The following is a 14,208-nucleotide window of genomic DNA, read 5'->3' on the forward strand; positions in this document are numbered from 1 at the left end:
CTTGCCATAATATGGACTGGGTCTTTTACCAAAAAGGTATAAACCCTTCTACCTTGTCACAACACAACTGATTGAATAAAACACATTAATAAGGAAGGAAATTCCAAAAAGTAACTTTAACAAGGCGCACCTGTTAATTGAAATGCATTCCAGGTGATTACCTCATGAAGCTGGTTGAGAGAATGCCAAGAGTGTGCAAAGCTGTCATCAAGGCAAAGGGTGGCTATTTGAAGAATCTCAAATATAAAATATAGTGTTTTGATTTGTTTAACACTTTTTTGGTTACTACATGATTCCATATGTGTTATTTCATAGTTTTGATGTCTTCACTACTACTCTACAATGTATAAAATAGTAAAAATAAACAAAACTCCTTGAATGAGTAGGCGTTCTAAAACTTTTGACCGGTAGTGTATCTCAATTACCACGTACCCCTGCACATGGACTCAGTACTGGTACCCTGTGTATATCGCCAAGTTATTGTTACTCATTATGTATCTATTATATATTTTATTATTAGATGTTTAACTTTCTGATTATTTCTCTATTTTCTTTCCCTCTGCATTGTTGGGAAGTGCTCGTAAGTAAGCATTTTAATTTCAAATTTTACTTGATACTACACTGAGTGTACAAAACATTACGGATACCTGCTTTTTCCACTTCAATCAGTGTAGATGAGGAAAAGGCAGGTTAAAGAAGGATTTTTAAGCCTTGAAATGACTGAGACATGGATTGTGTTTGTGTACCATTCAGAGGGTGAATGGGCAAGACAAAAGATTTAAGTGCCTTTGAACAGGGTATGGTAGTAGGTACCAGGCACTCCGTTTTGTGTCAAGAACTGCAACGCTGCTGGGTTTTTCACGCTCAACAGTTTCCTGTGTGTATCAAGAACGGTCCACCACCCAAAGGACATCCAGCCAACTTGACACAACTGTGGGAAGCATTGGAGTCATCATGGGGCAGCATCCCTGTGGGACATTTTCGACACCTTATAGATTCCATGCCCCGACAAATTCAGGCTGTTCTGAGGTTAAAAGAGCAAGGGTGCAACTCAATATTAGGAAGGTGTTCTTAATGTATTGTACACTAAGTGCATATATGCACACAAAAGCAATCTGCCAAAACCCCTTCACAAACATACAGTCGTTACCAAAAGTTTTGAGAATTACACAAATATACATTTTCACAAAGTCTGCTGCCTCAGTTTGTATGAAGGCAATTTGCATATACTCCAGAATGTTATGAAGAGTGATCAGATGAATTGCAATTAATTGTGAAGTCTCTCTTTGCCATGCAAATGAACTGAATCCAAAAAACATTTCCACATCATAACAGCCCTGCCACAAAAGGACCAGCTGACATCATGTCTGTGATTCTCTCATTAACACAGGTGTGAGTGTTGACGAGGACAAGGCTGGAGATCACTCTGTCATGCTGATTGAGTTCAAATAACAGACTGGAAGCTACAAAAGGAGGGTGGTGCTTGGAATCATTGTTCTTCCTCTGTCAGGCATGGTTACCTGCAAGGAAACACGTGCCGTCATCATTGCTTTGCACAAAAGGGCTTCACAGGCAAGGATATTGCTGCCAGTAAGACTGCACCTAAATAAAATAAAAATCAGATCATCAAGAACTTCAAGGAGAGCGGTTCAATTGTTGTGAAGAAGGCTTCAGGGCGCCTAAGAAAATCCAGCAAGAGCCAGGACCGTCTCCTAAATTTGATTCAACTGCAGGATCGGGGCACCACCAGTACAGAGCTTGCTCAGGAATGGCAGCAGGCAGGTGTGAATGCATCTGCACGCACTGTGAGGCGAAGACTTTTGGAGGATGGCTTGATGTCAAGAAGGGCAGCAAAGAAGCCACTTCTCTCCAGGAAAAACATCAGGGACAGACTGATATTCTGCAAAAGGTACAGGGATTGGACTGCTGATGACTGGGGTAAAGTCATTTTCTCTGATGAATCCCCTTTCCGATTGTTTTGGGCATCCGGAAAAAAGCTTGTCCGGAGGTGAGCGCTACCATCATGTCACGCCCTGGTCGAAGTATTTTGTGTTTATCTTTATTTATTTGGTCAGGCCAGGGTGTGGCATGGGTTTTTGTATGTGGTGTGTATGTATTGGGATTGTAGCTAGTGGGGTGTTCTAGTTAAGTCTTTGGCTGTCTGAAGTGGTTCTCAATCAGAGGCAGGTGTTTATCGTTGTCTCTGATTGGGAACCATATTTAGGCAGCCATATTCTTTGAGTTTGTCGTGGGTGATTGTCCTTAGTGTCTTTGTTCCTTGTTCTGTGTGTATGTGCACCAGTATTAGGCTGTTTCGGTTTTCGTTACGTTTATTGTTTTGTAGGTTTTGTACTTAGATTCGTGTTACGTTTTGTTCATTAAACATGGATCGAAATCTACACGCTGCATTTTGGTCTGACTCTCCTTCACACCTAGAAAACCGTTACAGAATCACCCACCACAACCGGACCAAGCAGCGTGTCAACAGGCAGGAGCCGCAGGAGAGGCAACAGAGGCAGCAGCAGCAGGAGCAGCAGCAACTACAGTGGGAGAGGCTGCACTACTTGGAGAAATGGACTTGGGAGGAGATTCTAGACGGGAAAGGACCCTGGGAACAGCCTGGAGATTATTGTCGCCCCAAAGCCGAGCTGGAGGCAGCAAAAGCAGAGAGGCGGCATTATGAGGAGCTAGCATGGCAGAGCGGATGGAAGCCCGAGAGTCAGCCCCAAAAATGTATTGAGGGGGGGCTCACAGGGAGTATGGCTATGCCAGGTAGGAGATCGGCGCAAACTCCCTGTGCTTACCGGGGTCTAGAGAGACCGGGCAGGCACCGTGTTATGCTGTGGAGCGCACTGTGTCCCCAGTGTGGGTGCATAGCCCGGTGCGGTATATATACCTCGTATCGGCCGGGCTAGAGTGGGCATCGAGCCAGGTAAGGTTGGGCAGGCTCGGTGCTCAAGAGCTCCAGTGCGCCTGCACGGTCCGGTCTATCCAGTACCACCTCCACACCCCAGCCCTCCGGTAGCAGCTTCCCGCACCAGGCTTCCTGTGCGTGTCCTCGGTCCAGTACCACCAGTACCAGCACCACGCATCAGGCCTACAGTGCGCCTCGCCTCTCCAGCGCTGTCGGAGCCTTTCTCCTCTCCTGCGCTGCCGGAGTCTCCTGCCTGTTCAGCGCAGCCAGAGCTGCCAGCCTGCATGGAGCAGCCAGAGCTGTCGGTCTGCATGGAGCAGCCAGAGCTGTCAGTCTGCATGGAGCAGCCAGAGCTGTCAGTCTGCATGAAGCAGACAGAGCTGTCAGTCTGCATGAAGCAGCCAGAGCTGTCAGTCTGCATGGAGCAGCCAGAGCTGTCAGTCTGCAAGGAGCTGCCAGTCTGCAAGGAGATGCCAGTCTGCACGGAGCTGCCAGTCTGCAAGGAGCTGTCAGTCTGCAAGGAGCTACCAGTCTGCAAGGAGCTGCCAGTCTGCAAGGAGCTGCCAGTCTGCAAGGAACTGCCAGTCTGCAAGGAGCTGTCAGTCAGCAAGGAGCTGTCAGTCTGCAAGGAGCTGTCAGTCTGTAAGGAGCTGCCAGTCTGCAAGGAGCTGCCAGTCTGCAAGGAGCTGCCAGTCTGCAAGGAGCTGTCAGTCTGTAAGGAGCTGTCAGTCTGCACGGAGCCGCCAGAGCTGTCAGTCTGTAAGAAGCCGCCAGAGCTGTCAGCCTACATGGAGCAGCCAGAGCCGCCAGTCAGCGTGGAGCAGCCAGAGCCGCCAGTCAGCATGGAGCAACCAGATCTTTTAGTCTGCCAGGTTCCGCCAGTCAGCCAGACTCTTCCAGATCTGCCAGTCAGCCAGACTCTTCCAGATCTGCCAGTCAGCCAGACTCTTCCAGATCCGCCAGTCAGCCAGACTCTTCCAGATCTGCCAGTCAGCCAGGATCTGCCAGTCAGCCAGGATCTGCCGAAACCACCAGCCAGCCAGAATCTGGTAGATCCATCAACCTGCCTGAGCTTCCTCTCACTCCTGAGCTTCCTCTCACTCCTGAGCTTCCTCTCAATCCTGAGCTTCCTCTCACTCCCGAGCTTCCTCTCACTCCCGAGCTTCCCCTCAGTCCCGAGCTGCCTTAGTCCCGAGCTGCCCCTCAGTCCCGATCTGCTCCTCAGTCCAGTGGGGTTCTGGGTGAGGACTACTAGGCCATGGTCGGCGGCGAGGGTGGACTATCCAAGGACGCGAGGAGAGGGGACTAAGACATTGATTGAGTGGGGTCCACGTCCCGCGCCGGAGCCGCCACCATGGACAGACGCCCACCCGGACCCTCCCTATTGTTTTGAGGTGCGTTCGGGAGTCCGCACCTTAGGGGGGGGGGGGTTCTGTCACACCCTGGTCGAAGTATTTTGTGTTTATCTTTATTTATTTGGTCAGGCCAGGGTGTGGCATGGGTTTTTGTATGTGGTGTGTATGTATTGGGATTGTAGCTAGTGGGGTGTTCTAGTTAAGTCTATGGCTGTCTGAAGTGGTTCTCAATCAGAGGCAGGTGTTTATCGTTGTCTCTGATTGGGAACCATATTTAGGCAGCCATATTCTTTGAGTTTGTCGTGGGTGATTGTCCTTAGTGTCTTTGTTCCTTGTTCTGTGTGTATGTGCACCAGTATTAGGCTGTTTCGGTTTTCGTTACGTTTATTGTTTTGTAGGTTTTGTACTTAGATTCGTGTTACGTTTTGTTCATTAAACATGGATCGAAATCTACACGCTGCATTTTGGTCCGACTCTCCTTCACACCTAGAAAACCGTTACACATCAGTCCTGTGTCATGCCAACAGTAAAGCATCCTGAGACCATTCATGTGTGGGGTTGCTTCTCAACCAAGGGAGTGGGCTCACTCACAATTTTGCCTAAGAACACAGCCATGAATAAAGAATGGTACCAACACATCCTCCAAGAGCAACTTCTCCCAACCATCCAGGAACAGTTTGGTGATGAACAATGCCTTTTCCAAAAGATGGAGCACCTTGCCATAAGGCAAAAGTGACAACTAAGTGGCTCGGGGAACAAAACATAGATATTTTGTGTCCATGGTCAGGAAACTCCCCAGACCTTAATCCTATTGAGAACTTGTGGTCAATCCTCAAGAGGCAGGTGGACAAACAAAAACCCACAAATTCTGACAAACTCCAAGCATTGATTATGCAAGAATGGGCTGCCATCAGTCAGGATGTGGCCCAGACGTTAATTGACAGCATGCCAGGGCGGATTGCAGAGTCTTGAAAAAGAAGGGTCAACACTGCAAATATTGACTCTTTGCATCAACTTCATGTAATTGTCAATAAAAGCCTTTGACACTTATGAAATGCTTGTAATTATACTTCAGTATTCAATAGTAACATCTGACAAAAATATCTAAAGACACTGAAGCAGCAAACTGTGAAAATGTATATTTGCGTCATTCTCAAAACTTTTGGCAACTACTGTATACACACGTAATTACAACCCCTCCCCCCATACACACACACCCTGCCCCCAAAAACACACACACACAAACTAATATCCCAACCAGACTGTTACAATTATACAAAGTTTTACAACCTTAATTACCATTTCAATTAGTATGGCTGTGAGAAGGAATAATCTGACAGCATATGGCTGAGGGCACAGAAACATAATCCCATAACTGCTTGTATTTATTCCTTCTCTGTTCTGTCGCTCATGACAAGCTAGTCTAATTACTATTGTAGGGGGTTGGGGGGGCAAACCCATAACAGCGCTACTGCTAGAAGATGCTTAAAGAATTCTTCTGTCTTGCCACTGGGGTGTTGTTCAATGGGCAGAAGTCATAGTACAATACTCATTGAGGGATACTAGTAGAGAGGGAACAGATGAACATGCATGGCTAAGACACAAAAGAGAGAGAGAGGTTTTTATTTGATTTATTGAAAAATGAATTGAGACATCTGGTGTCTGTAGAGACAGATGATGCTCCCTCTTTCTTCCATTCAGATAAGAGATCCCCCAAAAAAACTCCACACTTGTTTGTGGAAAAAAAGAGAGGAGACAGAGTCATTAGCTTTCTTAAACAATGTTATTCTTTATTGCAAGTGTCTATAAAGAATCAATACAGTCTAAAGCCATGGCAACTACACTAGGTTTAAATGATCATCTCTTAGCATCTCAATAAGAGATATGAAGTATTTACAATGGAAGACACAGCAAATTAAGCTAGGTCGTCATATCATCGTAATGTTTAGACGCTAAATAAAAAACCAACAGGAACGCTATGCAAATGCAAAAAAACACTGGTCAAATCACCAATACGCTCTATTAGCAAAAACAAACAGAACACTTTCCATTATATCAATTGGCAGAAAAAAATTACAAAGAGCAAAAAAATAATATATTTTAAGGTTTAACAAACATTATTAACATATTATTATACAGTTGGTACCTCTCTATAAACAAATTTCTTAAAAATGTAAATATTGCATGTGCCATTCGTGAAATGTACCTAAGTAGCAAGAATAAACGTGTATGTCAAGTATTAATGAATCATTTGTTCTCAAAGTATTTTTCGGAATTACAGCATTAGAAAATGTCCTTGTAGAGGCAATCATTTCACAAGACCATCCTGTAATAATCATTTTAAAATCCAGGCCAAACATTGCTGCTTGTATATAACTTAATAATTAGTGCTTTCATTGTTTCTGGGAATTCACTCCAAACACATAAACAGTACAAACATAATTTATCTTTAACTTAAAATATCTCTCAAACAAAAGGTTCAGCTTGCGCTCAATTCTATTCTCTGTATTTGTACATTTTTACAGTATATAGGCGAACGTTGAGTACCAATGAACTGACAAAGTAAGCGACACTCTTCGTCCTTAGTCCGTTTTTTGTTTGTTACGTGTTTGCCTGTTTGTTTTGTCTTATTCTGCATGTTGTAGCAGTTGTCGAAGATATTATTGTTGTGGTATTTCTACTCGTTGTCAAGGTGGTTACGTTCCCCAAGAGGAGAACATGGAATAGACTACATTCAAGTGTCTTGTGTTTACAATCTAGGCAGTTTGTAAGTGCAAGACCGTGCAGCGTCAGCTCTGGTGTGTCTCATCCTTCCTTACTGTCTCACAGCCCAAAGCAGCAGCCATGTCTTCAGGCATGTCAAAACCTCTCTGAAAACCAGTCGTGAGTCTGCCCACCAGCCCAATCACAGCACACCTCTGTGCCAAATAGCCTATCACAGCTAACCACAGGCGCCGTGCTGAGGCATCAGGTGAGAATAACGTGTCACAGGTGGGTCATTGTGAGTGAACTAGGTCATCTGTTAAAGTATATAAAGGCTTTGTCTCAATGATGGTGTTCTAGGCATTAACAACAGACCACCAGCCCAGGTGAAACTGGGACATGCGGATGTGTGTGATGATGATGATGATGATGTGTGTCCTACTCTAGAAAACTCCTCCTGGATCCCATTCTCCTGGCTTTTACTTGCGTGTTGAATAATGCCGAACAGCTTCTTCTCGTAAGCTTTGTATGCAATGATAAATATATTACTATGGCATATTAATATATAGTACCGATATGTGAACTAACTGTAATAATCTCAGTCATCTTTGATTGCAGAGGGAAAGAGGTCAGACAGACATTTCTTCCTCTCCAGCTGCTCAGACAAGCATTCCGTCTCCATGGCAATGGATTTAAGTCTTTGATTTTCTGCGTGTTTATAGGTCCAAACTAAACGTCCATCAGAAACTGCGGACAGGAGAGTAGTAAGGCTTTGGATTGGTGTTCATAAAAACATTCACCTCTGAAAATAAATAAATATATCTCGATATATATTTCTGGTGTGTAAATAAGTACTAACCTGGTTTGCTCTGAGGTAGGGGTTTTAAGCAACTGCTAACTCACTACGTTGTTGAATATATTCGTAAAATGCCACCTCTCTTCAGTACAAATTCAGTGTACACATCCACACACACACATGCACCACTAAGTGCACACATATAAATAAATAAACATGTGTAAGTATGTATAACGTGTGTTTCGCATATCTTGAGGTTTGGTTCAAGGTGAGGTTAACTGGCCCTGTCAGCCAAAGCCAAACGATAACCAGTGGAATAATAATAATAACAATAATAATAATATCATTTTGCAGAAGTAACTTTGAATGTACATAGATAATCTTTGAAGAAACATTCTTTTTATTTGTCTAGATAGCAGCAGCAACGGCCCCTCAATGTCTGGGTGCCGAGAGGGGGGAGTGAAGATATGAGACTTGGGGGAGGGGGGGTCAAGTGTCCACATTGTCGTGACGACGGCGGCTCTGTTGACCCCTAGGGGAGGGGATGGTGGAGGTTAAAGTTTGTCTACTGCAGCACATGGTCCAGCTGTTGGCGTGGCGACCTCGTCACTAGGCTGCAGCGTTATCCATCGTTCACAGCCAGGAGAGACAGAGAGAGAGAGGGGAACAGGGGGTATAGGAGGGGGGATGGTCCCATCAGATTTCAGTCTGAATGGAGGGAAAGAGAAACAGAGAGGGGTGTGGTTTGGTTAATTAGGTTGTCATATTATCTACAAGAAAATCCCACATAGACTTAAAAATGCATTCCTTTTGTTGTCCCACTAGGCTCTTATTATCTCTTCCATTGAAAACGATGTGTATGTACAGTATGTGTGCGTGAGTGTGTGTACGTACAGTATGTGTGCGTGAGTGTGTGTGTGCGTACAGTATGTGTGCGTGAGTGTGTGTGAGTATGTGTGTGTGAGTATGTGTGTGTGAGTATGTGTGCGTGAGTATGTGTGCGTGAGTGAGTATGTGTGCGTGAGTGAGTATGTGTGCGTGAGTGAGTGTGTGCGTGAGTGAGTATGTGTGCGTGAGTGAGTATGTGTGCGTGAGTGAGTATGTGTGCGTGAGTGAGTATGTGTGCGTGAGTGAGTATGTGTGCGTGAGTGAGTATGTGTGAGTGAGTGATGTGTGCGTGAGTATGTGTGCGTGAGTGTGTGTGCGTGAGTGTGTGTGTGTGAGTGCGTGAGTGTGTGTGAGTGAGTGAGTGTGCGTGAGTGTGTGTGCGTGAGTGTGTGTGTGTGCGTGAGTGTGTGTGAGTGTGTGTGTGTGTGTGAGTGTGTGAGTATGTATGCGTGAGTGAGTATGTGTGTGTGCGTGAGTGTGTGTGCGTGAGTGTGTGTGCGTGAGTGTGTGTGCGTGAGTGTGTGTGCGTGAGTGTGTGTGCGTGTGTGTGCGTGAGTGTGCGTGAGTGTGCGTGAGTGTGCGTGAGTGTGCGTGCGTGCGTGAGTGTGCGTGTGTGAGTGTGTGAGTATGTATGCGTGAGTGAGTATGTGTGCGTGAGTGAGTGTGTGTGCGTGAGTGTGTGTGCGTGAGTGTGTGTGCGTGAGTGTGTGTGTGTGTGTGTGTGTGTGTGTGTGTGTGTATGTGTGTGTGCGTATGTGTGTGTGAGTATGTGTGCGTGTGTGAGTATGTGTGCGTGAGTGAGTATGTGTGAGTATGTGTGCGTGAGTATGTGTACGTACAGTATGTGTGCGTGAGTGTGTGTGCGTGAGTGTGTGTGCGTGAGTGAGTATGTGTGCGTGAGTATGTGTGCGTGAGTGATGTGTGCGTGAGTGAGTGTGTGTGCGTGCGTGCGTATGTGTGCGTGAGTGCGTGTGTGTGAGTGTGTGTGCGTGAGTGAGTATGTGTGAGTGAGTATGTGTACGTACAGTATGTGTGCGTGAGTGTGTGTGAGTATGTGTGAGTATGTGTGCGTGAGTATGTGTGCGTGAGTGAGTATGTGTGCGTGAGTATGTGTGCGTGAGTATGTGTACGTACAGTATGTGTGCGTGAGTATGTGTGCGTGAGTATGTGTGCGTGAGTGTGTGTGCGTGAGTATGTGTACGTACAGTATGTGTGAGTGAGTATGTGTGCGTGAGTGAGTATGTGTGTGTGCGTGAGTGTGTGTGCGTACAGTATGTGTGCGTGAGTGCGTGCGTGCGTGAGTGTGTGTGCGTGTGAGTGTGTGTGCGTATGTGTACGTACAGTATGTGTGCGTGAGTATGTGTACGTACAGTATGTGTGCGTGAGTGTGTGTGCGTGCGTGAGTGCGTGCGAGTGCGTGAGTGTGTGTGCGTGTGAGCGTGTGAGAGTGTGCTCGTCAGCTGGGAGACAATCAAGTGGCAGAGGGGAAACAGAGCAACATTTAGCACTATTCAGCTGACAGAGTACAGTCTCCAATGACGACAAACACTGACCCATACCAACACTGACACACACATTGAAAAACATACAGAAGCATATGCAGAAGCACAGAAAATAAAACACACACCTAAGCATACAGCGCTCTAAGAGAAACAAAAACAGACCAGGTAAACAAACAAGCACAAACACTTACAAACAAACAGAGTGTTTTTCTGGCCTTGTGTAAACACTGTGAGTAGAGTCTCTCTCTCTCTCTCTCTCTCTGAAGAAGTGCTGTGACCCTTGCTCCTGTGTACTTGTTTGTGCAGTGTGATCTGCATGCAGTGCTGGTGTGGAAGTAACAGCACACTGCACTTCCCCTCCATGCCTCCCCTTCTCCCACTCACTCACTACCTCTTCTCCCTCACTACCTCTTCTCCCTCACTACCTCTTCTCCCTCACTACCTCTTCTCCCACTCACTCACTACCTCTTCTCCCACTCACTCACTACCTCTTCTCCCACTCACTCACTACCTCTTCTCCCACTCACTCACTACCTCTTCTCCCACTCACTCACTACCTCTTCTCCCACTCACTCACTACCTCTTCTCCCACTCACTCACTACCTCTTCTCCCACTCACTCACTACCTCTTCACTCACTCACTCACTACCTCTTCACCACTCACTCACTACCTCTTCTCCCTCACTCACTACCTCTTCACTCACTCACTCACTACCTCTTCACTCACTCACTCACTACCTCTTCACTCACTCACTACCTCTTCACTCACTCACTCACTACCTCTTCACTCACTCACTCACTACCTCTTCACTCACTCCTCTTCACTCACTCACTCACTACCTCTTCACTCACTCACTCACTACCTCTTCACTCACTCACTCACTACCTCTTCACTCACTCACTCACTACCTCTTCACTCACTCACTCACTACCTCTTCACTCACTCACTCACTACCTCTTCACTCACTCACTCACTACCTCTTCTCCCACTCACTCACTCTTCTCCCTTTCTCTTTTTCCAGTGGTGGAAAAACTACCCAATTGTCATACTTCAGTAAAAGTAAAGATATCTTAACAGAAAATGGCTCAAGTAAAAGTGAAAGTCACCCAGTAAAATACTAATTGAGTAAAAGTCTAAAAGTATTTGATTTTAAATATACTTCAGTATGAAAAGTTAATGTAATTTCTAAAATATGCTTAAGTATCAAAAGTAAAAGAATAAATCATTTTAAATTCCTTAAATTAAGCAAACCAGATGGCACCATTTTCTTGTTTTTTTTCATTTACGGCTAGTCAGTGCTGCACTCCAACACAGACACAACTTACAAATGAATCATTTGTGTTTAATGAGTCTGCCAGATCAGAGGCAGAAGGAATGAGCAGGAACGTTCTCTTGATAAATGTGTAAATTGGACCATTTTCCTGTTCTGCTAAGAATTCAAAATGTAATGAGTACTTTTGAGTGTCAGGGAAAACATAAGAGGTAAAAAGTACATCATTTTCTTTAGGAATAAAGTGAAGTAAAAGTTGTCAAAAATATGAACAGTAAAGTACAGATACCCCAAAAAACTACTTTAGTACTTCAACGTTTTACTTATGTACTTTACACCACTGTCTTTTTCAAGCAGAGAACACAAGTTTTTTTCACAGAGCTGGCCACTCTCTTAAACAAACCTGATTCAGAACCCGCAGTGTTAGGAAACACACGCACAAACACAGAAATTACATAACATCAGAACTTGAAACAAAACGCCAGACCAAAACACTATAATAATGATACTTTCCCAGAATACTGATCCTCGATACCCACCTACTAGGAGAACTCCCTATACCCACCTACTAGGAGAACCCCCTATACCCACCTACTAGGAGAACCCCCTATACCCACCTACTAGGAGAACCCCTTATACCCACCTACTAGGAGAACCCACCTACTAGGAGAACCCCTTATACCCACCTACTAGGAGAACCCACCTACTAGGAGAACCCCTTATACCCACCTACTAGGAGAACTCCCTATACCCACCTACTAGGAGAACCCCTATACCCACCTACTAGGAGAACCCCTATACCCACCTACTAGGAGAACCCCAATACCCACCTACTAGTAGAACCCACCTACTAGGAGAACCCCTTATACCCACCTACTAGGAGAACCCCTTATACCCACCTACTAGGAGAACCCACCTACTAGGAGAACCCACCATACCCACCTACTAGGAGAACCCACCTACTAGGAGAACCCCTATACACACCTACTAGGAGAACCCTTATACCCACCTACTAGGAGAACCCACCTACTAGGAGAACCCCTTATACCCACCTACTAGGAGAACCCCTTACTAGGAGAACCCTTATACCCACCTACTAGGAGAACCCCTATACCCACCTACTAGGAGAACCCTTATACCTACCTACTAGGAGAACCCACCTACTAGGAGAACCCCAAATACACACCTACTAGTAGAACCCACCTACTAGGAGAACCCCTATACCCACCTACTAGGGGACCCCTATACCCACCTACTAGGAGAACCCCTATACCCACCTACTAGGAGAACCCACCATACCCACCTACTAGGAGAACCCACCTACTAGGAGAACCCTCTATATCCACCTACTAGGAGAACCCCTATACCCACCTACTAGGAGAAGCCCTTATACCCACCTACTAGGAGAACCCCTATACCCACCTACTAGGAGAACAACCCTATACCCACCTACTAGGAGAAGCCCCTATACCCACCTACTAGGAGAACCCCTTATACCCACCTACTAGGAGAACCCACCTACTAGGAGAACCCCCTATACCCACCTACTAGGAGAAACCCCTATACCCACCTACTAGGAGAACCCCTATACCCACCTACTAGGAGAACCCCTATAGCCACCTACTAGGAGAACCCCTTATACCCACCTACTAGGAGAACCCTTATACCCACCTACTAGGAGAACCCCTATACCCACCTACTACGAGAACCCACCTACTAGGAGAACCCCTATACCCACCTACTAGGAGAACCCCTATACCCACCTACTAGGAGAACCCCTATACCCACCTACTAGGAGAACCCCTATACCCACCTACTAGGAGAACCCCTATACCCACCTACTAGGAGAACCCCTATACCCACCTACTAGGAGAACCCCTATACCCACCTACTAGGAGAACCCCCTATACCCACCTACTAGGAGAACCCCTATACCCACCTACTAGGAGAACCCACCTACTAGGAGAACCCCTTATACCCACCTACTAGGAGAACCCCTTATACCCACCTACTAGGGGAACCCCTTATACCCACCTACTAGGCGAACCCCTTATACCCACCTACTAGGCGAACCCCTTATACCCACCTACTAGGAGAACCCCCTATACACACCTACTAGGAGAACCCCTTATACCCACCTACTAGGCGAACCCCTTATACCCACCTACTAGGCGAACCCCTTATACCCACCTACTAGGAGAACCCCCTATACACACCTACTAGGAGAACCCCTATACCCACCTACTAGGAGAACCCCTATACCCACCTACTAGGAGAACCCCTATACCCACCTACTAGGAGAACCCACGTTCAAATCAAATCAAATCAAATTTTATTTGTCACATACACATGGTTAGCAGATGTTAATGCGAGTGTAGCGAAATGCTTGTGCTTCTAGTTCCGACAATGCAGTAATAACGAGCAAGTAATCTAACTAACAATTCCAAAAAAAAAAAAAAAAAAAAAAAAAAAAAAAAAAAAAACTACTGTCTTATACACAGTGTAAGGGGATAAGAATATGTACATAAGGATATATGAATGAGTGATGGTACAGAGCAGCATAGGCAAGATACAGTAGATGATATCGAGTACAGTATATACATATGAGATAAGTATGTAAACCAAGTGGCATAGTTAAAGTGGCTAGTGATACATGTATTACATAAGGATGCAGTCGATGATATAGAGTACAGTATCAACGTATGCATATGAGATGAACAATGTAGGGTAAGTAACATTATATAAGGTAGCATTGTTTAAAGTGGCTAGTGATATATTT

General features: G+C 45.5%; 1 protein-coding gene across 1 annotated transcript in view; it reads right to left on the reverse strand.

Annotated features, from left to right (window-relative positions):
• Positions 1-6,033: 6,033 nt before the first annotated feature.
• The window catches only part of LOC112241326 (insulin receptor substrate 2), a 22,950-nt gene continuing 14,775 nt past the window's right edge, over positions 6,034-14,208 (reverse strand). The window contains exon 2 of the mRNA XM_024409448.2: positions 6,034-8,476. Within this exon, the coding sequence (XP_024265216.1) occupies positions 8,472-8,476 (5 nt within the window). The 3' untranslated portion in view covers positions 6,034-8,471. The remainder of the gene's footprint in view (positions 8,477-14,208) is intronic.

Source organism: Oncorhynchus tshawytscha, linkage group LG03, assembly GCF_018296145.1.
Source record: "Oncorhynchus tshawytscha isolate Ot180627B linkage group LG03, Otsh_v2.0, whole genome shotgun sequence".
Lineage (NCBI taxonomy): Eukaryota > Metazoa > Chordata > Actinopteri > Salmoniformes > Salmonidae > Oncorhynchus > Oncorhynchus tshawytscha.